The 26,411-nt window shown below is 41.7% G+C and overlaps 1 protein-coding gene across 29 annotated transcripts in view; it reads right to left on the reverse strand.

Annotated features, from left to right (window-relative positions):
• Positions 1-1,497: 1,497 nt before the first annotated feature.
• The window catches only part of picalma (phosphatidylinositol binding clathrin assembly protein a), a 31,569-nt gene continuing 6,655 nt past the window's right edge, over positions 1,498-26,411 (reverse strand). Inside the window, exons 3-25 of one of the 29 annotated variants that reach the window (XM_058626935.1) lie at positions 20,856-20,998; positions 20,070-20,145; positions 19,873-19,975; positions 18,978-19,071; positions 18,750-18,861; positions 18,495-18,601; positions 18,367-18,408; positions 17,061-17,072; positions 16,817-16,902; positions 16,491-16,614; positions 15,815-15,948; positions 15,337-15,422; positions 13,362-13,517; positions 12,827-12,910; positions 12,256-12,330; positions 10,971-11,087; positions 9,463-9,591; positions 9,351-9,381; positions 9,165-9,264; positions 6,032-6,091; positions 5,233-5,334; positions 4,890-4,993; positions 1,498-3,131 (exon numbers count right to left, since the gene is read on the reverse strand). In XM_058626935.1, the coding sequence (XP_058482918.1) occupies positions 4,901-4,993; positions 5,233-5,334; positions 6,032-6,091; positions 9,165-9,264; positions 9,351-9,381; positions 9,463-9,591; positions 10,971-11,087; positions 12,256-12,330; positions 12,827-12,910; positions 13,362-13,517; positions 15,337-15,422; positions 15,815-15,948; positions 16,491-16,614; positions 16,817-16,902; positions 17,061-17,072; positions 18,367-18,408; positions 18,495-18,601; positions 18,750-18,861; positions 18,978-19,071; positions 19,873-19,975; positions 20,070-20,145; positions 20,856-20,998 (2,066 nt within the window). In that variant the 3' untranslated portion in view covers positions 1,498-3,131; positions 4,890-4,900. Of the gene's footprint in view, positions 3,132-4,889; positions 4,994-5,232; positions 5,335-6,031; positions 6,092-9,164; positions 9,265-9,346; positions 9,382-9,462; positions 9,592-10,970; positions 11,088-12,255; positions 12,331-12,826; positions 12,911-13,361; positions 13,518-15,336; positions 15,423-15,814; positions 15,949-16,490; positions 16,615-16,816; positions 16,903-17,060; positions 17,073-18,366; positions 18,409-18,494; positions 18,602-18,749; positions 18,862-18,977; positions 19,072-19,872; positions 19,976-20,069; positions 20,146-20,855; positions 20,999-26,411 lie in introns of those variants that run through there. The other 28 variants (XM_058626938.1, XM_058626936.1, XM_058626940.1 and 25 more) reach the window with 28 other exon arrangements.

Below are 26,411 nucleotides of genomic sequence, written 5' to 3' on the forward strand. Positions count from 1 at the left end.
CAAAGACGCTGCTCAGTGCTCGTGAGGACGCTTTGCCAAGCAGGATGCACCTTCTATACAAGGCCCAGTGTGTGTGTGTGCGTGTGTGTGCGTGTGTGTGCTGCACCTGTGGGTTTTCCTCCAGAGTGATGAACCCTTGCATCCTCCTCACCACTTCATCGGCCGTCAGTCTCCACAACTGCACTACTGTTTCATTCAATGTTTTCTGTGAAATAAAACAACACAACGTGAAATGTGTTTTCTTCCCTTTACTGTAAAATATAATAATAATATAATGTCCTCTGTGGTCAAGACTCAGTGCGGACAAGGAGGCGACGAGATTGGTCGTCCAGTTTGAAAGAGATTACAGACGTGCAGACTGACTCTTATGTTACTTTATCTCATCTGTCGACTAACTCTCTGGGAGTGCAGCTTCTTTAAAATACACACACACGTCTCTCTATAGTTGTGAGGACATTCATAGACGTACCACATTTCCTCTCCTCTTAACTTTATTCTTTTGTGTCAAAAACATGTGTAAACAATTCAGCCACTGCTGAGAAAATAGTGTTTTATTGTTTTCCTGCGCTCTGCGAAGTGGATCGGTTGCGTACATTCAACCGCAGAAGAAGAAGAACTACTCTGGTTGTAGCTGCTGAGATGCAGAGCATCCACCGTGCCAGAGGGGGAGCTGTGTATCTGAGAGCTGGCCTATCTATTACGTCACTTCCAGGTACCTGGCCAATCACAGGACAGTGGGAAAGCTCTCGTTGGCTGGCCAATCACAACACAGTCCACGTTCTGGGGGTGATTTTGGTCTGAAACAGCGCGGCTGACGAGAGCGTCAGTGAGGAGATATTTTGATCGGCTCGTTTGCAGCGACTAGGAGGTTTTTAACCATGAAAACAAGTTAATATATGCAAGTAGACCTCCATAACTAACATATATGTGCGATACAAGCATTCTATGTCGCCTTTAACATCCTTTCGACTGACCTTCACACACAAAGTCTGGTGAACACCAGGCACACGACTTTTCCCAAATACATCCCTGCAAAAATAACACTCTGTGCAGCTCATGTGACGTGTTTTTGGGCTCAGGTTGGAAACACAAACACATAAAAATAAAGGCTGTAGTATTTGTGTTGGGTTTGTGGGTTTCTCTTTTAGGCCAAAGTCGCTACATTAAAGCCGCAGTGTGTAACTTCTAGTTTTTCCATCATCTAAATGAAAAAAAAACAATTCCATTTTTGACATTTTAAACAACACTTCTTCACCCGAAGCCATTCGACGTAACGCAAATGTATAGACTTATAAAGATTACCCGACACCTTCATTCTCTCTCTCACTCACACACACAGTGGACAATCATTTTAAAGTTCATCAAACAAGGCTGTCCCTGATGTCCCCGTCTCCATCTGCTCTCTGACTGTTTCTCCATTCTATAATAAATGACATCACAATAAAAAGGACTGAAAAGCTCTCATTCATACATAAAAACAACAAATACAGAGGCAGGTAAGTGTGGAAGCTTGCACTTTATTGAAAAAAAAAAAAAATCAAAACAAAAAAAATATAATCTGAAGGGACTATGCAACAAATATGCTCAGTTCATGGATTAAGGGGCACTTTCATGTTCAGGTCATCTTTCACAGCGACAGCTGCCCCCCTTCCCTGTGACGGGCAGGATCAGTTTTATGTACACAAAGCGCCGATCAACAGTGCTCCATTCTCCTGCCCCGGCTAGACCTCACAGGCTCCGCCCACACACCTCACCTGTTACTTACACATGAACCCTCCTTCCCTCCCTCCTCCCCCACCCCCAGTGTCCCGAACACCCTGCGAAAACATGATCCAAGCATGAAAATGACCGTGCACATCGAGGTTGGGAAGAATAGATGAATGGCATGCCACAAAGCATCGAGAAGCAGAAATGGCAATTCTTTTCCAAACGGGGGCGTCGCCTCAGTCAGAGAGTGTAGTGATTTTGCTGACGTGAAAAAAAAGAAAAGAAAAATGCCTCTTTTGTTTTTGCCAAATTCATAGAAAAAAACAACCTCATGGATTTTTTTTATGCAAATTTTGACGGCAATACTGAATAATTACACAATCCTCGGTGTGACTCCTTCAAGTCGTACGCGCACAACTGTACAAGGCATCATGCAGAGTACAGAGAATATCTAGTGCCCCAGCAGCAAAACGTGTCATCTCTTTAAACTTTATATTAACTTTCTTCTTCTTTTTTTTTGTTCTTTTAAAAATATTCTCAATCACTCAAAAAAAAATCCAAATTCTACCATCAATCATACCCATGAATAAACCTGAAGAGCTTCCACGTGAGGGGGGAAGTCTGTGACTAGTTACATTTACATTTTTTTTATTTATTCATTTACTTATTTTCTGTAATAATAATAATAATAATAATAATAATAATAATAATGTCATCCTCTCTATAGGTAATCATAAATAAATACAAACAATACACAAGGAATGTCTACTGCAAACAATAACATAAAAAAGAAAAACCAAAAATGCGTGGTATAAAGTTGGAGTTTATAATCGTTGCCTTTGATTTTGAGGGTGACTTTAAGAAAGGAAATCATGGATCGGGAGGTGACTGTCTCTCTCTCGGACTCACCTGGAGAGAAGAGCACTAACGAAAGACAACTCAAAAGTGGTGTGTGTGTGTGTGTGTGTGTGTGTGTGTGTGTGTGTGTGTGTGTGTGAGAGTGAGACAACCCACTTTTTTTTTCTTCTTTTTTTCCTCCATATACACAAGCATTAATGTCAGAAATCTTTCATAGGCCAGGATACAGTGGGGGCTGGTCCCCATCCACATGACGTGAATGGCAGAAAACTGTACATAGGTAATCTCCTTCTTTGTCGTCATCATCTTCTTCTTCTGCTGCTGCTGCTATGACTTAGACATGACTGGATGGGCACAATGTCCACTGAGATGGCCAGAGCTGCTCTGAGTCACCGTTAATTTCATTCAAAAAGTCTCAATTTCAGGGCCTTTCGTTCTCTGAGAGGTTAAAGTTCGTGACAAGCAAACCGCGGGGTTTGCGCTGATCGTCGACTTCGTTGTGAATCCTCTTCAGACGGGAAAGACTCCCTTCTCTGCTTCTCTCTGCCACGTTACATGAACTGCATCTGCAAGATAATGAAAACGATGTTAACTCCATTCTTTTGGAAACACTGCAAAGCCTTGCCCGTTTCCGAACCATCTCCAAAAGGCAAATAAAGAGGTGTGAGAAGCTTGTATTGTACAAAACAAAAAATAAGAGCTGAAGTCCTATTCACAGGAGACGTGGTTCACTTGGGTCATTTTCAGATAAGTTTCCAATTTCCAATTCTCTGTCCCCGCTCAGACCTGGTTCTAACACCTGTCTCGGGGCGATTGAATCACAGGACGACAGCGTACAGCACAAAAATGACATTATTTTCAAAGGAGACGCGCAAACAATTGAGAGTGATGCAGTGAGGATAAAAATCCGCTATGACTTCTCTGATCGCATTCACACTAGTGACTTTATTGAAGCTTAAATGAACGGTTTTTAATTCGTACCATGTTGATTTTAATTGCCAACACGCTGGTTCTCACTCCTGCCATTATTTCGGGGGCTAAATCCCATAAAATATGTACATAATGCCATAGGTTTTAGGGGTTATTTTCCTGTATATGAAATATGAACAGCCCTTAATAATTCAAACTCCCACAGAATGATTCATTTGTGAGTTCTCAGAACGGTGGGTACCGGCCAGCCTGTAATGAGGAGAGAGAACATTCATCATTCTTAAATTCACTCGGACGGCCGCGCGTCGCTTCAACGCGATAACGGTGAAGAATCATCGGCACTTGAATTATTTACAGTCGCCCAAAAATAGTCGTTATTATTTTGGCCATGCTTTCAGGCTGAAAAGCGGCAGATCCGTTGCCATAACGACCACTATCGGCGGGTTGCAAACGTCCGTGACGGCACCACTGACAACGCCGACTGTTGGCATGATTAGGATGGTCAACTTTGTCATATATACACACACACACACACACACACGTATATGTATGTGTGTGAAAAGGTCTCGTTAGTCCCTCCAATACACTCCAGTTTTGAGTACATCTTTAAAAAGTAGGTCAAACTTCGGTCTTTGGCTATGATAAAATAAGCTGCTCTAATGTGAGGTGAGCGGCATCTCATGAGAGCAGTTGTGATTGAATCCAACTTCCCTGTGTTGGATTCAAACACACATGGACGTCACTTCTGTGTTTTTAACTCCCCTGACTGCATTAGATGGTGTGTGAGAGAGGAAGTCTGCACGAGGAACAGAAATCACACGTCGGTGCATATTCAAGTTCACTGTGAAACGACGTCAGCAGGGGGTTCAGCAGACGCCGGCTGAGGAAGTGGTTTCAAACGTGTGAAAAGAAAATAAAGAAAAGAAAAAACACGGAATAGTAACAGTAGTAACCAGACGAGGAGATGAGAACTTCTCATCCTGTGACTCACGTTAATATCAGGTCTAAACAGGGGGGGCCACACTGTGACTGCTGCGCACGTTAAAATTAGTCTGTGATCTCATCCGATGAGTCAATTCAACGCATGTCATTGTTTAGTGTTCCAGGGAATTAATCAGACAAACACTCCCACCTTTCTTTAAAACTCCAAGTGTAGCAGACTCGAGACTTCTCCTGAATAAATAGAGCTTCAGCCTGTGCGAAGGACAACGTAAAACTTGACCCCTCGTTCAACGGACGACAAGATGTGTGAACACAGTGCAAAGCAGCGAGCGGAGGAGTCAATCTCACAGGAAGTGATGTAAAAGAAAAAAAAGCCATTTCACAGCCAGTTCTGCTCAAAGTCAAGCAGGGTTCAAACATGCAGTCTGAAAGACACAGGAGACGAGCTGTACCTAAAGACGCTCTATAAAAAATTCTGTAGAAAGAGATGTGCAAAGGGATCCTTCCCTGGCGCTCTGAGAGGGCTGAGACTGGACGGACTGGAAATAGTGGGTGACTTGAGTCACCAGAGGAGGACAGAGGAGGGGGTGAAAGAAACAAGAGAGCCAGAGATAAGAGAAGAAGTGTCTGAGCAGGAAATCAAGCTTATTATCATCATTATTATTCAGTAATACAGCATGATTCTGGAAGCGGCTCTGAGGAACAGGCGTCACACATCTTGTAGTTAAAATCAGTCAAGATACAGCAAAAAAAAAAAAAGAGCTTGGTCGATTAGAGACGGACGTTCTCGTTTACCTGTGCGCCTGGATTGGGGCCGAAGGGGTTGGGTGGCCTCATCACAGGCTGAGTGTACATCACAGTGGGCTGAGTCATCATCATGGAGCCCATGTGGGGAGGCTGAGGAGAGAAGCAGTGACGGATGAATCCCTAATATACGTTTTGGCAGTTGGCTACAGCAGCATGTGCCATTAGCTGCCCTGTGCGTCACAGCTATATGGATATTAGAGGAATATAATGAGGATACCCTGGCTGGTTCTTACTTCATTAAGACCTGGTTTTAAGACTGTAAAAGGTTAGGGATGGAGGCCAAGAAAGGCTCAACATCAAGAAGTGTACTCACAGTGACATTAAACGCAAATGTATATACATTTTAACACTTCAAACACACAACTCTCCAACTGTGTAATAATAATAATAATAATAATAATAATAATAATGATCTTCTTAGAAGAAATTAACACCTTTTTTTATCTGTCCAAAAGCCAATCCAATAACTTTGATATGATAATTATGGAATCACATGATCTTAAACACATTCATATCAATACAAATAGCTGATAAAAAAACGACATTTAAAATTAGATAATAAAAAAAGATGAGGTCAAACTTTGGTACGACACCATCTTTAGTTCTACTTTCACGTGGACGTCTCAGGTGTAAGGCTGAAGTCAGGCTACAGGGAACGTGTTCCATGAATTACTGCACTCAAAGAAATAGAACGACCAACATGTGAGAGTGTGTGTGTGTGTGTGTGTGTGTGTGTGTGTGTGCGCTGTGCACGTGTGTGTAGAGCCCTCAGTCCCAGCTGACTTACCATTCCATATGTCATCATGCCTGTGGGTGTGGTTGCAGGGAAGGCCATGACAGATGGAGCCTGGAGTGACACAGAAACTTCAGTTGACTCCCACGGAATCAGGACACAGTGATCAGGACACACATTTGTCACTTATCATACAGAAATGAACTTCTGCAGAAATATGCAACAATCAAAAATAACCAACTTCATCTGGGAAGTCAAAGCTAAATAGCAACCACTTTAATTGAGCATCCATGTATGCTCTCTATGGCACTTTCCATCTGTCCGCTGCACTGCCGCTGTGCTATATTGGAAGTTTATATTTGTGATGCTGAAAAACGATCGACCGACAAAAGAAAATGGAAAAGTGCACCAATTGCAAAAGGAAATGCGTCAATCATCTAGAACCGAGTTAACAAAACCCACATATTCCTGCAAATTGCAGCGTAAAAAATAAATAAAAAAAGATACATGGCTCCATAGCTCCAAGAATAAATCAACAATGCAGCTTGAAGGAGATGGAACTGACTGCAGAGAATGTGTGGGAAAATTTAGTGCACACTAATATTCTTCCCATTATTTGCCCAAAACATATAGTCATTAAAGTGGAAAAAAAAAAGCTGAAATAACAAGGAAAGCTTCCAAAAGAAGTCCTTAAATCAGACTTATGATCATAGTTTTTAAACTGCTTGACATCTGTTTTCTATTTGACCCAGTGACAGAAACACAGGGTGCATGTCTCGTCTCAGGTGCTGCGCTCCTCGTGGAAAGAGATCAGAGAGGGAAAAGGCGGGGGTGGGGGAGGGGGAGTCTTTCTCGGGGCAGCCGTTGATAGTGATAACAGCCTCCGCAGTGATAACAAACCCAGATCTGTCTCGCGCCTCGCCCTCTCGGGAAGGATACGTTTCATTAGCTATTCAGTCATTGAGGGGGGGGGGGGGGGGGGGGGGGGGGGGGTCGCACAAGTGAGTCAGATGTGACACTACTGCCAAAAGTGACACTTGTATCACAGACTGTGTTTGTTTCTGAGAGAGAGAGAGCTCCGTCAGAATTCCTCCACGCTTACAATGTTTGGTTTGTTCAGGGACGCTGCCTCAGCATGACCCAGACGCTCAGTGAAGACACGAGGACGCTGCTTTTTGCATCATGTTGTGGATGATGGATGCTGAGTGATGGGTGCTAGTGCGCCGTCAATCACCAAGGAACTTCCAACAGAAAGGAGTCCAGACGCAGCATAATTTACCCGATGTTTGGTCACATCGTCAGACGTCATGTATCCTCTCGGCATCAACGAGCGCGGTGACCAACAGACTGATGGATTAGTCAGAAGCTCTTCCCAGGAGGTGTGATAAATGTCATACAAGCTATGTTTACACATGATGAGATCAGAGCTGATAGTCCACACACACACACACACACACACACACACACACACAACACGGACATCTTTTGCTGTCGCCACCATGTTTTAGTGATGATTATGATTTTGTAAGGTTAGACAAGCTTTAGCTTCAGCTTACACCCTTCAGAAGTTTTATTTACTCATTTTGACTTCTCTATTGTCAAAGTGGGCAATGTGGACCTCGTCAATTGCTCCAGCATGTTTGCTCCAAACTGGAACATTAAATATGAGCAAAATCAAACTTTCATTGCAGACAGTTACTTTTGTAATTGATTAATCCGTCAAATATTTTTGGCCCATAAAATGTCTTTAAATGTGTAAAAACGGTGGATTGGAGTTTGCCACACCTGAAAGGAGGATGTTTTGAAATGTCTCACTTTGTCTACAAACCAAAACTATTTAGTTTGAATGATTTCTTTGCTGCATGGAGCAAAAAAAGCAAACAAAAACAACAACAAAAAATGGAAAATAATTTTTAAGAAGCTGAAAAATCGATTTATCATCAAAAATTGTTGCGGCCCGACTGCTATCCCCCTAAAATCTTAAACGGTGACTTTTAAAAAACAAAAACAAAAAACAATCAAGAGTCGGGTCAAACACTTTGCAGTCTGCACTCAATCAGCAGTCATGGACACGAGCCAAAACTCTGTTCTAAACACACTCAACCTGTCCATTCAATAACCAATTCAAAAGAACACCGCAGGCAAACACACAAGAGGTTGTGACTGTTGTGACATCAGTTCAAGAGAGAGGAAAGGCCACGTGGGAGCCGAGTGAGCACAGTATAAACAAACAACCCAGGACAAACTGGAGGCCGTCCAGCTGCCTTTAGTGCCACAGTCACCCAACACCTCTCATTTTAAAATTGAACTGGCAGGAATTGTTATTAGGAGCCAGACAATAGACTCGATCTTAAATAAGTGCCAAATAAACATGATTCAGCATTAGGGCCGCTGTGTCCATGACTATGGTAATGGACTTGCTAAATCACAGACAGAATTACTGTTGCTGTGGCTTCATGTTTTCTGTGGTGCTGCTCAAGGTTAAGATGTTAATGTAAACTGTTGTCGGGCAGCAGGGTTTCAAGGAAATTTGGGGGACTCAAGTGGAAGGGACATACAGGCTGGGGGGGAACCAAACAGACCCCCCACCTGCAGTTGTAGCTTTAGACAGCAAGTTAGTAGCATGGGCTCTGTTTAAGTTTGTTTCCAACTACACTATTGTTGCAGTCTCCTGTAAATCACTAATAATAGAATTTAACAAGTTCTAATAATGCAAAAATATTGCCAAGCTACTTTACCATCTTCACTGGGTAAGGGATTTAAATAGATGAACCATAGTCAAATGAGATACTAACTAAATATTAAGCACTCTATATTCTAATGCAAGGACAAGCATTCAAAAATATAAACTGCTCCAAAAATGTACTGTACGCATCATTTTATAATTACAATATAATTATAGGAGTTTAAAAATAGGGTTTTTTCATGAACAATCACGTTAAAATAAGTGGGTGATTCACTTATGTCTTAGGAGAATAGTGAGCACGGCTAACGTGAATTTGTATTTAATCATTTAAAGTATGAAGTTCAGTATGTTTTATTCTGAACTGCGGTCACATTTTCAACAACCAGAACCTTCAGATGTGTTTCTTTCCATCGCTGGTGTAAATATGACTAATATTGTGGCTGTTTTCAGTTAGGGAGGATACAAGTAGAAAACACACATTGCAGTTACAGATGGATTTACCATAGTTGCGGGGTTCCAGGTGGTGGAAGGCGCCGTCTTGGGCTGCCAGTTGTTTCCACCCGTCAGCTTCTTCTCACCCGGCTGACTCCAGTGAAGATCACTACAGAAATGGAGTTCAACTGTTAAGTCGTGCTCATTATGCCGCGTTGGGTGCAGGGAGTTTAAATATTACTCGAGTGCACTCACTTCTTTGCTGTGCCGTTGCCAATTCCCAGATCTGAAGAGGACAAAGGAGAAGCACTTTACACATACCTCATCTATTCAAATTCATTTGTCAGAGACACAAAAAGGAACTTACTGCCGACCAGATTGGCCAGTGAAGAGTCCAGGTCATTGGACACAAGTCTGTTGGCCTGCTGACCGTTCAGGGTCATGCACTGATTGGGTGAGGATGCCACTGTAGGTTTAAGGATGCCACCTAAAACATCTTAATCAAAGGGGGGGCCAGACAAAGGGAAAGGAAGGAAGGAAAGGGAGGGGGGTAAGAGGTTGGGGGCGCCCAGAAGAATTGAAGACAAAATACGACAGACAATAACGCAACAAAACAAAACATGGAGACAAACAGAAAATGTACAAACACACACACACACAAAGAGAGGGTGTTCAGCGTGGATGAGGCAGTAAAGCAGCACTCAAAAACAAAAAAACGATACACATTAAGCCAAGACTGAGTGAGAGGAATGTGTATTGAGTCAACTCACCCAGTCATGCATATGCCATGCAAAAAGCCAAGACCCCAGGGAGTGTGTGTAACCCCAGGATGAGGGGAAGGAGAAAAAAAATATATATTATGAGATCGTGAGCAGCTTAGAAACCAGTGAGGGTGAACAAAAGAGTGAGTGGAAGATTCAAGGTGCTCTGTGAGGCATTTACGTTGGTATAAATATACTAGGCAAAGGGTGAAACGACTGAGTTAAAGGCAATGCAGAGCTGACTGCAAGCTGCTGGTGTATCCAGTAATGGACTGAAAAAATACAATATCAAATAAACTTTTCAATTGACCTATTATTTTATGTTGAAATGTTTGACACAAAAATGATCAATATCTCCTCACAACAGCCTCGAAAGGTTATGAAAGACCTATGAGTGTTGGGCACTCTATTATTTTAGCAATGACAACTAAGTAATTAATAGACAATAAATACATGAAATGATATCAATGGCCACAGAAAGCATCGATAATATACAACATCACATCTGCTCTCGTGCATGCTACGAAACGTTCAGATAAGACAGCACATGGAACATGAGTACAAATACTATATTGTGATTATGTAAAGATGAACAATCCTGACAAATCACAGCATCAGTGAATTTTCCAAATAACATGTCTGATAAATTACATTTCATACACATCCAATCGGGAAGATTAATTCTACCACACTTCATTCTGTATAGGACAATTCATTACTGATTGAAAAACTGGGCTGGGTAATTAAGTGCAACAGTGCAAATGCAGCTCCAATTATGTGCAGATGCTTGATGTTTCTTTACGTGCGTGTCTCCGAGACAAAAGCCTAATGAAGAGCCACTTACACCGAACAGCTGGCAGCCTCCAGGAAACAACATTTTGTCACATTATGAAAAAGCCACTTCAACTAGCTGATGATGTCTGAATGCTTGATTTGGAATGAGATCAGAACATTCATAGTCCACGCACACACACAAGCTAACAAACGAATTCAAAGTCCAAAACTATGTTTGACTTTTGTCATCTCAAATTGATCCAGTGAAGCACAGGAATGGAAATCACTGCAAAAAAGAAACGGGTTAAGACAGTGTCAGCTTGTGTGTGTGTGTGTTTACCTGTGGAATCCAGGTTGTTGGCATTAGTGTTGTTGCCAAATACGGAGTCAAAATCGACGTTAAGGCCCCGAGAGTCCTGTGGTGGCTGCTGCTGCGTGGGGGAGGCCGTGAACCCTGCTGAGGTGAAAAACAAAAACCATTGGTCAGATACAGAGACCACAAAGCGTCGGTTCCTCCCAAGCCAACCACAAGCAGGAAGAACAAATGTCAAAACTTGCACATTCTATTTGACTCATACTTTACAGTGTTTGACAATGCTATTTGTAAAGAAAGATCACTCAACTTATGTAGTGTCTTTTGTTACTTTGATATTGTGTGAAGGCTACATTGTGCACTGTTGCAGAATAGCATTCGAGCAGTTTCAGACCACAAGTTACAGTTGACCATTGTTACATTCATCAGTTACAAGCTACTGTCTGTGATTTCACCTTTTGACAAACTTCCTGTCAGTTGTTGACATTAGCATTTCCTGCTTTCCTTCTATACATCACCTCGTGAACACAGTTGGTGAGAGGGTGCATATATTTATGGACAACACAGCCTAACATCATGAGCAGAGAAGACCGCCTCTTCGGAAAAACAACCACCAGTTGAAGATGACACATGTCAGAGCAGCAAACAATGCCCCATTGTTTATATTCCAACACACACACACACACACACACAACACTGGTGTTCAGAGTGAGGACACTGTCCTGCTTCCCAGCATCTGCATCGTCCAACAAAAGTTGCACTCTGCTCTTTGTAGCTTTACCTCGATAAGCACATTTGAACCATGACACAATGCTACATACTTGCAAGTGTGTGTTGCATTTTATATATACACACACACACACACACACACACACACACACACACACAGATAATGTAATATATGGGTGTGGTGAAGGGTTGAACTTCCTTTTCTTCCTTACCCAATTTCTGAACGCTTCCCTTGTATGAACCCACAACAACATACTGGTTTGTTCAAAATAAAAATACTTTAAAGAAAAAGAAATCTGTGCCAACAAGAATACTGAACTGTATACAGAGGGGTCTATTTAACAGTGTCTGCCTCAATAAATTGCTAAATGTATTATTTGTTGGCAAGTCAGACAAACACTTTCTAAAGAACTCAATACTAAACGATTAGTTTAGAGACCTGTAGTATTTGATTCACTGGATCTCTGGGTTTCATCTAAAAGATGTCACATTACTTTTAGGAAAGGTTGTTCATTCACCATCTTACAAAAGTACCGAGACAGATCATAAGTTTCATAACACTGACGGACTTGGGCGTACCTACCTCTGAATAGACCAGCTACAGCAGGGGGCTCTGATTGGAAGAGGGTGGTGTAAGGGCTTGGCCCACAGAAGGAGTCTGACACACAGAAACAACGGCAGGCAGGCAGGCAAAGAACCAGACAGCGAGAGAAGGGGGGGGAAACAGAGAGGAAGAAGGGAGAAGATTACGTAGATATGAGATCAGGAAAAAAAAAAAATCAGCAGCGACAGAGCAGCAGCAAGGAAGCCAAGCAACTATGGGACCGGCCGTTTTACTGACAACAAACAAAGATCGGGATTTGCTGGACAAAAGCGGAGGAAGCCAGCACTCATCACATGGCTAGACTAAATACAGAGTGAAAAATTAAGGCCAGCACACAACTAAAGGGCAACGACAAAACAACTCAGACTTCTAGGAAGCAGGGAGGAAGGCAGGCGGCACGTTCAGAAGGAAAGCTCTGCAAAAGGATCCCATTTTTGACCGAGACAAACCACCCCACTGAGCTCATCGCTATCCACAAATGCTACACAACATTATTAGGCCTCGCATGTCAGCAGCAATCCATCATCTACACAGTTATCCACCTCAGTACCTGTGATAAATGTCTCTATCTGTGCACCAGTGTCATGATCAGATGCCAGGAAAGAGCTGGAGTCACAAAAAGGAGTGCAATGGTCTGGAAAAATACAAGAACAAAAAGAGAAAAGAGCTGCTGATGAAGATGGACATTCATGCAACAGAAGAGTTTTAAAACTCTTTTTGGAACAGAGAGAGAGAGAGAGACAGAAAGTAAATGCGAGATGAAACAGCCTCACTCAAAGTCAAGAGAGGAGCTGAGCATGATTGCAGAAGGAAGCAAATATTTGGAGCAGGGCAGCATGCCAGGTCTTTGAATGTGACAAGTGTCATGAAACACAGTGTTCCGGCCAAATGACCCTAAACCACTTCAAGCAGTTTAATTCCCTCCTTCTCTGGAACTCCATACCCCACATTGATTTCCATTCACACACTGAAGTCACATACATGAAATCATTAACCTGGATGATTTTATGAGTGACTTACACAGCGACACATGAAAATGTTGAGAAACACAAAATTAATGCAAAATTAAAGCAAAACAATCCCACCGAACACTTCGTGGCTCGGTGTCCTAGAGGACAGACCGTTAGCGTCCGAGGACGCCACGGACAGCTGGACAGCATCGACAACAGGTGGTGGTGTGATGAAAGGGTTTGAGATTGGAGTGGATTCCTCCACAGCTTCTGCAGCATAGGTGAAAGGATCTGAGTGGGCAGAGGGGAAGAAGAGGAGGACGAGGAAAAAAGGAACAGAGAGATTATGATGGAGAGGTGTGAGAATGGTTAAAAACAAAAATAAAACAAAAAAAGACGTGCAGGAGGAAATGCCAGTGATGTAAGTGAGGAGGATTAATACAGTGTTAAACAGAAAGTGACAGGCCGATATTATGTAATATTCTTTTGCACCCAAACCTATAAGCTTTATCAAGGTTCATGGAGCAATCCACAGGTCAAAGGGTTTCCATTATCTAAAAGCTCAGGGTCCAACACGGGCTGACATCTATGCTTCCAATAAAACAGCTGTGCATAGTGTTTGTGTTTAGAATGTGTGCGTCAACTCGGGGTTGCTTGCAAAACCTGACTTGTGACAATAAACTAGGCAACCACATGTTCCTGAGGCCTATTCATAGTTTCCATATCTGCAGAGGTTTACTACGGTCTGCGTGACTCGTTCTGCACCCACAAAACTGGCCAAAAAAAGCCAGTAAATAACAAGCCCTTGAACCAATTCTTATTGATTATCTCTGCCTAAACTCAGCCTAACACAAGTTACCAGAAATGAATGAGCAAGTATGCTTACCAATATCTTAAGATTACAGACAAACACTGCTGTAATATGTCAACTTCATTATTTACACACCTTTTGATAAGAAACTTGATTGAAAAGCACACATTATAAAGAGATAAAGCTGCACCTGCAACCTGGAAGTTTGCTGCCTCCACTTATAACTGGTGCTTCACAATGATGGTTTGTTGGTTGAAAAAAAAAAGACACCGAATAGCCACCAGGGGGCGACTCTGGTGGTTGCAAAAATAAGTTTGAATGAGGTCTTAATTTACAGTTTGACCTCAGTTTAACTCTACAAATTTTACTGTAAATTTTCCTGCAAAGTTAATGGTCCAAAATGCTACATGGACACCAATGTGATTGACAGCTAGTATAATCCAATAGGTACCTGGTTGCAGGTGACTTGTGTGTGACTTTCTGGTTGCAAAATCTCAACATGGTGCTGGTCTAGACAACATCTAAGGTCTGGACAACACCACCATTTAGCGCTTGGATGACAAATATACTGTAATAGTTTTCAGGTCAAGTACAATCACACTGGCTGGGCCAGCCTAAGTAGGTGTGTAGCTCTCATGTCTCTCATGCTTGGCTGCTGACGGCGAAGTCAGCTGGATACTAGAGTCACACCGTTATTTTATTTCCCTCACTGTCTCCATTTCCATCAGTTCATTTAGTAGTTGAGTCATTTTATGACAAGTTTACAGTCTATCTCACTGTTGCTCATGCACTGCACTGTGAACTACACAATTTCAACTGTGGCATTGACTCTCTGACAATTTGCTCTCAGCCCTACAGTATGCAAATCACTATTAAACTTAAATGTTTTTCTTGTGTCATCCTCAAAACACATCAGTTTCATCATGTATTTAGGTTCTTTTTTTTTTTTTTAAAAGAACATTTGACGTGCAAATGTTGGCATAATGTTTCAGCTCATTCTAATATTGACAACCGCAATGGCTTAGTACACCACACAAAATATAAGATTATAAATATGATACATGGGTATTTCAATTACTTATTGTCCCTGATAAATTCTAATGCAACAATGTTTGGAGCCAGAGTTTGTAAAATGTCTGACTTCCTCCAACTGCCAGAAAAAACCCACACTGCTGTCATTTGAATGAAGGAGCATTATGGGAGTTTGTGAAACCTTTGGCTAAGGTTTCACAAAAACCACAATGTATGTACGCATGCTTGTAAAAGGTGGACTGAAGTGGAGACGAGTGGAGCTCTGACCTCCCCATGAGTTGGCAGTGGAGAGAGGCAGCGGCTGCTGGAAAGCTGGCTGCAGGTCCAAAAGGTCATTGGCTGCTTTGGATGCACTGGATGGAGAGAGCAAAAATAAGCGTATAGAGTATGATTTAGTCACTCATTGACAGAACACAAAGTTCCCACCTCTGTTCTGAGAAACCATGACAAAAACAATTGTCCTCAGAATCACGGTATAATCTAAAAATACCACGTTTACATGTTATTCTGACCCCCATGAGGAGTTTCAGTTTTATTGTATTTGCTTGCACTTCCATCGATCTGCATGTTATCATTTTTGCTGTAAAGGATCAAAGTTTCTTCTGAGTTTAACCTTGATTTTAACGTTGAAATGTTGTGTAATGTTGAGAAACAGCTCAAAATTGCATTGTCTGGAAGAAGCCAAGACTCTGAACTGGGAGTCACTTTAAGATGACAGACAGACAGGCAGGTGTTGTGGTCTCACCTGTTGGTAGAGCTCGGTGTGGAGAAGAGGTCAATGGCAGGAGTTGAGTTAATGGTTCCACCCACTGTGGAGACTGGGGAGGAGTCTGTAGTCGCTAGAGCAGGATTCTTCTGGAGCTCCATAACACGCTGCTCCTACAATAATAATAAAAAATGAGGCAAGTGTTAGCAGCATGGAGACAAAATTGTTTCATAGGTTGAAGGCATGTTTATTATCCCTGAGGGGCAATTTGGGTTACAGCCAGCATTCACTTAAACATGACAAGAAACAAATGACAGAATAAACATGGAATCACATTTAAGATCCATACATGAATTTTTTTTTTTTTTTACTAATTTTACCATTGACGGGCCCCAAATGTCACAGAAAGGCAAAATGGAGAAGCTGCATAAGAAGCTGCTCAACTCAGCAAATTACAACAGGAACTACAAAAGCAGGAAAGGGAAAAAAGGAATTTGTATTTTTTGCTTCCATTTGTAAATCTAGTTCATTTCTTATTTCTGTCAATCAAGTGATGCATTTTAAATTAGATCACGTAAATCATGTTCATTTTAACCATTCATCGGATTAACGTTTCATTCAAAAAACAAATACTTTATACCTTTAATATATAATCAGTTATTCATTGATTAATTGTACAACTCCAAAATGTAGTGGGTGAATCAAGGAAATGTACCTTGAGTGCTTTTAGACGAGCCTGCTCTTCCTCCAGCGCTGCTTGTTTTTCCCTCTCGTCCACTTTGGTGAAAGATATGCCGGTGTTGGCCAGAGAAGATACTGCATTGGAGAGGGTGCTGGCCCTGATTCAAGAGACAGCCACGGAAATCATCAGTGCTTTGAAATACCTTTTAGTGCATTCTGTTACTATTTTGCAGACATAAAACACAACCAACTCTTACATTAGTTCAATACTATCAAGTTGCTGAATCTAATACGATCCTCTTTGTTCTGGCCTGAATGGTGAACAGTCAGATCAAGTGGACAGAGATAAAGCAGACGTACCTGCTGGCTGCTGTCGAGTCTTTGACTTTCTTTCCCTCTAAAGAGGCCAAGTGTTGTTCCAGGGCGTCTAGCAGGCTGCTGGGGGCCTAGCATGAACATCACTGACACGTATTAGAAAAGCCAAACAAGATTCTTTTTTGTCTGAGAAATTTCAAATACACTGAGGCATGCCAAGTTAAAGCCCAAAGTAAACAGAGTTACTTTCACATACAGAGACAGAGAGAGAAAAGATTCAGATACTTACACACACTGTAAACTGAAAATAGAGGGATAGAAGGAAGGGAAAATACAGAAAATAAAGGTGGCAACGTCAAGAATTTATAATGAAAACTTTTTGGGAGAAAGCTAACCTAATTCTGGTTCATCTGCTACAGCTACAAAGATATAATACATCAACAACAGAGCATGTGATTAAATAAACTGTATACATAATGAAACACCAATGCAGGTTGCTGGGCTATGTAAGACAGGTCGCACCCTTTATTCACACCTTTATTTGCTGTATGACGTGCAAGGTCAGAATTAAGTTTGGACTGCAAGGTGTGTGGAAGTGCAATCATGAGCTCATGCAATGTCCGATTAAAAAAAAAAAAAAATGTGTTAGGCTTGAAGCTGCAGGGAGGTTAGCTGAGGTGAAAAAGGACATTAGCAGCCAAACTTTGGATGATACATGAAGAAGGTCCCTCATCCAATTAGAGCTCACATAATAACCTCAAGCATAATCCTATGTCTCATTACACTCACTGCTGCTTTGCATTATATGGGAAAAGAACAAGAGTTTCTGACTAAGATAGAAACAGATATAATTATTTTTTATTATAAAAGTCCACCATAGATTCTGTGATGGGTCTCACCACCACTTTCCAACTTGCCTGGAAGTGTGACTGTGATACTAGATAAAATAACCACCACTGCAAATCACTGCTTAGGCAAATGATTTAGAAATCTGAGTATCAGGCAATCAATGGCCCTGATATTAACAGCCACCCTGAGTTATCCAGGCACAGGTGGACAGTTCAGGTGTGAACATATCTACACGCATCCTAAATGCATCAGAGTTAATTTTAGACACGTGGTCTAATTCTTTTACAGCTGCAAGTTTTACAACTTTTTTTTCCCCCTCACTCTCCACCTGTCCTTTGTATAGACTATGCAAATACACTGACAGACATCTGTACAGTAACACAGCAACATAACTTGGTGTTTGTAAACAGAAATAATTTCATATTTGCATACAAAGGTGGAAGACGTCAGCTCTACTGTGGTTTCAAGAGACTTATCCATCCCATCGTACCAGGTGAGCAGTCGTACTTAGCACTGTTCACTTATGAGCAGCCATATTTAACTTCTCAAATAGAAGTGGTTTTCTTCTATCAATATACTGTACACATTATACATTTTAAGTGATGTCGAACTTCATAATTGCCCCAAAATTTGGCCAGTCTCTGCTTTTTTAGTTAAAGAAAGCCAGCAAAGAGTTATTGGGTGTCAGGTTAGTGTATTAAGTCATTGCAAAGATGGTTTTCTGTAATTACTGCATCTAGTCTTACCTGAGACAGATCTGGGATGTCACCTCGATCGATCCCCACTTGCTGCAAAAAAGAGAAAAAGGACTGTTTTTAAAACGACTCCAGGCTCGTCTTCATTCCTGATGGGTAAAGGCAAGGCCCTGACTTGCCTCTGCGACTTTGAGGAACTCCGATATCCTTGTCATTCGTGTAAGGAATTTCTTGTAGATGTCCAGTCCATCCTTGCACTGCACTTTCTTCATGTCAAAGTACTTCTCTGTTAAAAGTGCACACCAAAAGAATTATGACCAACATCGAAATTTCCTTTTACTTTAAAAGTTTACATTTTTCAAGATCAAACGATCACTCAAAGCGGACACTGATACAAAACAACATAACCACAAAAACACCAAACTTGTCTTTACCCAGGAGATTGATTATGCCTTCATTGTAGGCTGCAAACAGCCGGATGGCATCTTTGAACAGAAGCATGAAGGCTGCATTGATAACACCATTTGTCAGTTCATTGGCATTGACCTGGAATCAGAGAGGACCATTTTAAAACCCCACTGTAAAAACTGCATGCAACACATAAAAGAAGAGTCCGCGATTCATTTGGATGAAAACCAGTTCAGTCGACACGAAGCACTCACGTTGAAATCAAGTAACACATCCATCTGATTTTGGATAATAGGGATGGTCTTCAGGAGCTTTTCAGTGTTCATGGTTCTCATCAATCCATCAGACCTGTGGCCAGAAATAAAAAATACAAGTCTGATCTAAAACACAACTCAGTATCCTAATAGATGCATCATGATCTTTAGGTAAATGCACCCAGACAAAAGACTGATGGATGAATTAACCATTGCATCCATCTTCTGCGTGGATGCAATTACCTTAAGATCATAATGTCCACACAAGAGACGGATGCATTTAAGATTACATCTCTCTCTTTACTTGCTGTGTGACATTTCTGGATTTAAAAGAGGGTTCTGAAACTGGAACTCTTTTTTTCCTCAAATAAGGTAGCAGAAGTTGAAAGCCGCACACATCAGAGGACCTTGTGCAATGTTTAACAAATATGTCACAATACATTTGGGAAGAAAAACATTTGTAATATTCACTATTATCCAGACTCGTCTTTTCACTTCCCATGAGTGTCAAAAAAGATCCAAGATTCTGGAAACACAACCAGGCTCCAATGTCTCCATTACACATTTCATGTTCGATACCTCTATCAGAGTAATTCAGTCTTTTTACCCTAGTTTTACTGATATAGTAACCACCAAGCCATAACCAACCATACATTAATATAACATAAATTTAGCTTACAATCAGTCCACATATCAAAATGTATCATTGCAGCCTGGCAAATACGTGCAATTTATTAAATGTTTGATTTTGTGACAATGGATGTGCACGTCCTTCTCTACAGTCTGTGTTTAGTGAAGCATTTAGCTGATGTTTAGATTTTACGGACTGTATACGGAGTATCTGACCAGTTCACTCCTAGCATTAACACAAGGAAACAAGGAAATAAAATCTTACCCTCTTTTCACTTTAGTAAAGTCAAAAGCGACTTGTCTGTAGGACACCGCCTTCTCATTCAGGTAGCGGCTATACCTCCTTATGAACGTTGACATGTCGTAGCCTACATAGCAAACAAAGGGTAGTAAGGGGGTGAAGATAAATGTCATGGCAATTGTCAGGTATATAATCTGAAGGCTTATTACTCCAAAATATACCTTGTAAGCCACTTTTGTCCAAAAAATTGCTGAGGTTGAATAGTGTGTTCCTTGAAGCCAGATACTGTATAAACCTCTGCAAGAAAAACAAAATGATGAGGAACTGCATGCGCTTGCACAAGTGGAATTGTGCAATGGACAGCTTTATTTTTGGGCTTGTACAATTTAGTGAAAGCAGTTCCCAATTTAGGGGCCAGGACTAGGGCTGCAACAACTAATTGATAAATCAATGTTGTTGGGTATCAACAACAGTTTTGGAGAAGTTTATAGAGTCTGGTGCTACCTCTACTTCTGAAGATCAGTCCTCAACATGACACACATCGGCGGTTATAGATTTCATTAGAATCAGGAAGACAAACTCTCTCTAGAATAATCTGCTCTTGGCTCATTCATTATCTATGTTTGGGTTGTTTGGGACAATCATGCAAATTAACAAATGTCATCAGCCTTCTGAATTACTTATGTCCCACATGGCCATTTAGGCAAGTGTCAGATTAGCAGTTGCACAGTGCCACAGAAAGAAATTGTCATGTGTGCATAAAAGAAATCTTAGCTAGCTCAAATCAATATCCTGCAGAGATATTTATAGTTTATGACAGTTATTTTGTTTAAGGGCTCTTTCATTGCTCTCCTACTAGATGATACAAATGTATCCAATACTCAAATGAAATAAACTACACATTGGCAATGCAAACATTATCAGATTTAAAAGAAAATCTTTGCAAAAACTCTTCCTGTATTATCTCCACCCACAGGTGGAGAACAGATGTTAACAAAAGTCCTGACCTCATTGCCATAGACCATCAGATGGTGTGTGGTGGTGAGGGACTTGAAGACAACCACCCAGCTGGTGTTGGCGGTCCTCTCAAACAGTGTGTCAGCCAACTGAGGGATGTTCACATTCATCTCATTCGTGCACTGAATTAAGTCTAAAGAGAGAAAGAGAGGGCAGGATGGGGGGGCCAGGGGGGAGAATCAATAAGGTATAGAGACAAACAATGCATAACATTTCAGCGGAAGAACATGAGTTTGCTCTTCAGTGAAAGCAGAGATTTCCACCATGTCGCTTGCCCATGTTATCTTTATTTATGTTCCTTTTCATAAGACCAAGCTACCCAAAATCAATATCATACCGGAGGGCAGTGGTAGGCTGGTGAGTCAGAGTTCAGGTAAACACACACTCTGTCAGGACAAACAGTTCTAGAAAGCCGTGATACAGGATTGACAGGCATTTTCATCATCATGACCCCTGATCAGGTGACTGTTACTTCAAAAGCAAAAAAACAAATAATCAAAAACAATTGCTAGCATGAGGTAGCAGTTCATGCTGAAATATGAGTGCAGTTGAAGGAAAAAGTGGCTTCACCATAACACCAGGCTTCAGTATTTGGTGAAACTCTGACAAGGGTGAAGACAGAGCTGTGGAAACCGAAGTAGCACTATCAAAGTGGCAGCATTTGCTTGTGTGTAGTTTTCTTCTTTTAACATCTGCAGCTGAGCAACCCTGGAGTCAGGGTTGCGGTGTCTGCCTCTGATGTTCGTCTGTGGTGAATGGTGTGAGGTCTGTGTGGCAGATGCACATCTATGGAGATTAAAATCACCCTCTGCAACACATTTTATTATGCTCCATTTCTCCCTCACTTATTTATTTATTACTGGGATTAAGTCACTGATTCCAATGAAGTTGAATCAGTTAAATACCATCATACATGGATTAAAATTTAGTGTCATAGTGTTTGACTTGACAGGCCTAGCACTCAGGATGCGTGTGCAGCAGATAAAATATAACCCAAAAGAGGTTGAATATTAAGGTCCAGAAGGTCAAGACTGAAGATTGTAACTAGGTTGACCTCTCCCTTTCCCCAAGAGCATGAGGGAACTATGGCGGCCTGAGATATCTTATCTCAGTGTCCAGTGTGGCTACATGTGATCAGATCTCACTTCACCACTCTAAATGGAAATACACATGTACATCATTTATGTATGTGGGGGCCAAATTATGTTTTTAGCTAATCTGACTATACCAATAGCTCCATTGTGAGTATTTTTATGTCAGCAGGATAAAGAAACAGGAAGTGGAGTCAGGACAGGCCGAGTGAACCAATGTGCTACAACTGCAGCTTTAAAATGACATAAGGATTTATTCATTTGATAAACAAATGATCAATATGTAGTAAGTCAATGCCTGGGTACTAACAAGTGTAGAAATACTTTTGGCTCGTGAAGAAACTACAGCATGTAACAGGACATCAGTCGAGGCGGAAGTCTTTAATGTGGCCCAGACACTTTTGTTCAAAACAACTAAAACAATGACTGCCAGACCACTTCCTAATGTGTTCTTAGTGATTAGATGTCAAATGTGTCCTCACACCTTCACACCTGAACTAATCTAAGTGTCCACCTGTGACCGTATCACTCCAGTTGAATCTTAATACCAGGTCTGAATAACATCTTTCTTACCCTTTACACTCATACCCATCAGCCACTGAGTTATAGACTGACGGGGCACACACACTCAGCCTGGCTACCATGGCTGGGCGCCACCACCATCTGGCCTGAAGTGAAAGCAAATGCCTCAGGGTTCATCTTTCCAGCAAGGCCATGGGACTGATCAATGATGCCAGACCTCATTAGACACCCCATACATCTTCAAAGATTCAGAGGGCACCACTCTCGCTGCTCCATGTCCATTCTGAACTGCATGTCTTGCACCTGACCTTAAAGGGGACATATTACGCAAAATCAACTTTTTAACCATTTTAATACTTATATTTGGGACTCTGGGGGCCCTACCAGTCACCAAAGTGTGGAAAAAGAATACTCCGTCATGTTTTCGTGGTTCCCCTTAGTGTAAGTATAGGCGATAAAACACTCGATGTTGAATTCCCTGCGTTTATGACGTCAGCATGCGCATTTCACCGCGAATGTTACCGCCCCACCAGTAAGTTTACTTCGAGAGCTCCACCTTAGCTCCACCTTGTCCCTGCGAGAGTGCAGGCGAGGGAGGAAGAGCGGTATTATGTCAACGCAGAGGGACAAGTGTGCTGTTCGTGGCTGCACAGTGGAGCACAGTGTTTTACACAAACTTCCACAGAGGATTTGATATATGAAGCTAATGTGCCGGATAAAGTCAGCAAACGTGTGTTCGCACTAGACAGCGGTCGCCGTATTTAGTCAGGGGACGTATTTCACCGACGTACAAACACACACACGTTGTTAAGAAAAGGTCACATAGAGCTCATAACTGACCATTCTGACACGTCCTAATTAAAAATATTTGTTCAGTACGTCCTCCATGACCGGAGCACAGACTCAGTCTGATACAATCACATATACAGCGGCGAGCGGCAGTTTATGCCGCTCGCCACTGGCGATCAGCGGTGCTGCACTCTCTGTGCAGAGGTGCTGCACTCTCTGTGAAAATCAGCTGATCGCCTCCGCTGATCGCCAGCGGCGAGCCGCCTAAACGGCCGCTGTATGCGACTGATCGCCAGCTCCGGTGCAGACCGGTGACTATGCTCCGGAGACCTCGCCACCGCGGCACCGCTGATCGCCACCGCGGCACCGCTGATCGCCAGCGGCGAGCCGCCTAAATGGCCGCTGTATGCGTTTAGGCAGCTCGCCGCTCGCCGCTGGCGATCAGCGGTGCCGCGGTGACGAGGTCTCCGGAGCATAGTCACCGGTCTGATACAGTAACATACAGCGCCAGCTTATGCAGCTCGCCGCGCGCCGCTGGCGATCAGTGGTGCTGTTCCTAAGTGTTTTTAACTGATTAACAGTTCGGCACTGTTCGGCTCGATCCTTATGTAGAACGTCTCTTCCTGTGACGGCACTCCGGCTGTTTTCTGCGCATGCTGCCATGTTGATATTGTCAGAGAACTAGTGGAGGGAGGGGGAGACGAATAGAGCTGTAAAGCGCTGTAACGAGGACAAATCAGAAACCCCCTGGAAGAAGTGGGTGTGTGTTTGCCTGTGTCTCATTTGCATGTAAAGGGACCAAGCACGAAAACCGAGCGTTCTGAAAGGGGCGGGCTTAGCAGGGTTATTGAACTGCTATGATGCTTCATCCTTATGGTATTTTGACCAAGGCATGTCACTGACATGTTCATTAGGACACCAGGGAACTATTTTAATGGGGGAAATAGGGTATAATATGTCCCCTTTAATAGTATCCTACAGAGCCATAACTGGGGCCATCTTTTTTTTTTTTTTTTTAAACATTGTAGCTTTTATACTTAAAGAAACAGGACAGGGGAAACACTGCAAAGTCAATCAAATAAAAGAATATGAACTGTGCGAAACTGACTGTGACCTTTACAAAAACGCTCACAGAGTAACATTTATATTACAATCAAAAACAAAACAGAAGAGACACGTCTTTGCATTTTTGCCTTTGTGATAAATGTAAAAAATCTTGAGCAGTTGAGTCTGACAGATACAGAACATAATCTGATTTATAGTCCCAAGAAATGGAATCAGATGTTATTCAAGCTTGAGGTGGAATAAAAAATGTCTTGATTGCTTTCTTCAAAGAAAATATATATATGACTGACTTACTGTTATCTATGATCCTAGTTATCTAATATTTATACCCCCCAGAGCCAAAAAGAAACTTGGCAGATAGTGTAAATTAATATTTAAATGCAATTTATGATTTGATTGAGATGAAGGATTTAACGTGTATGAATAAATTGAAAACAAAGCAAGTGAAAAATATTGTGCAACTTAACTACATTAACTGTTGCATGGGATGTGGCAGTGCTACCCAGAGAGACCATTTTACATGGGTGGTCCATGAATCCTCCTCAGTGTTTGCTGAAAACCACACAAAAGGCTTTATGCTCTTTACATACACAATAGGCCACCCATGTGACAACAAAAGGCTTTTCAGACGCAACCGAAATGACAGTGGTGAACACAAACGCACCACCAACTTTCTCCGCGGGTCTTCCTGAAGCTTTTGTATATGGACCAATTATAAACAACTGTTACTGTTGTACTGTAAATCTCCAGGAAACACTTCATCAACATTATATCTATGCCATTTTTAGCTAAACGTCTATATATATAGTTTAAGTGTAGAGACATTTTGCAAAAAACAGTATACAAATAAATCAACATTTGACACAAAGATACGCAAAATGATTAGATAAACTTTTTTCAGAGCTACAAGAAGAGACACCGTGACAAGATTGACTGTTGGTCATTTCTTTATACTGGCCTTGCTGCTAAATGTCACTCTAACTCACTTCCCTGAACTCTGCTGTAATTGAAGCAGAACTGGAATTGTCAGAAACTAAAAGCAAAATATATTTCCCTTAACACCCATGCACACATTTAACACTGACATAGCTCTGGACAAATATTACCGTATAAGCGCCCCACAAAGACACACTGCAACAAGAGACTGATGAAACCCACACAGAGTCTGTGGGTTTGACAGGCTTGCATATGTTTTAGCCAGCCAACATGTTCATTTTCTGAGAACGTAAGTGTGTGCAAAGCAGAAGACATTTACAGAGAACCATGACTGGCTGAAGAGAGGGCTTACAACAGCAAATATCCACAATCACTTCCCTGGCCTCAGGTATTTTAGACAAACACATCAAAAATGTGTTTGGTGAGGTCCCATGGTGACCTTTAAATCAAATTACAAATCAGCACATCCTTGGGTCCAAGTGACAGTGGAACATCCCTCAAAACCTTCTTTACAAGAGATCACATTCATGAGACTGAGAGACTGGAATGCCTGAATGGATTAGCAGTTACCTTGAAGACAACACACTGTCAAACTTTGGACCACACTCCACACCATGCTAAGCATGCAGAACTTCAGAAATACACATTTGGTCCAGTCAAGTTAATGTTTAAAAAGTTAATAAGGCTATATAACTCCTAATTGCCTTGTCTTGTGGTCATTAGAATGCACAGACTCTGCTTTTCCCACAATTGACTCCTGCTATAAGGGTGTTTTAGGGACATTTCCTGATTTTTAAACAAAAGCTTAAGGATAGATTAGTGATATTCTGTACAGAGACGCAAACTTGATTTTTAGATCTCGAGTTACAACAATACTTTTTTGAGAAAAGCTCAACTGATATTTGGCTGCAATGTTAAAAAAGTAAGTTAAAAGTTCTACAGACCAAGACAGAGGAAAGAAACATGGTTTTCTGATTTAAGACCAAGGAGTGACACAACAGGCTTGGGGAATTTAAGTTGCTCAGTCAGGATGGCTGCTTTATCGGATAAAGCTGACAGATGACTGAGAACAGCGACAGGAAGTTATGAGTAAACTCTTTTGTCAAGAGGAAGTAATGGGTTAGGTGCTACTGTGGCAAAGGA

Source organism: Solea solea, chromosome 4 (genome assembly GCF_958295425.1).
Source record: "Solea solea chromosome 4, fSolSol10.1, whole genome shotgun sequence".
Classification (NCBI taxonomy): domain Eukaryota; kingdom Metazoa; phylum Chordata; class Actinopteri; order Pleuronectiformes; family Soleidae; genus Solea; species Solea solea.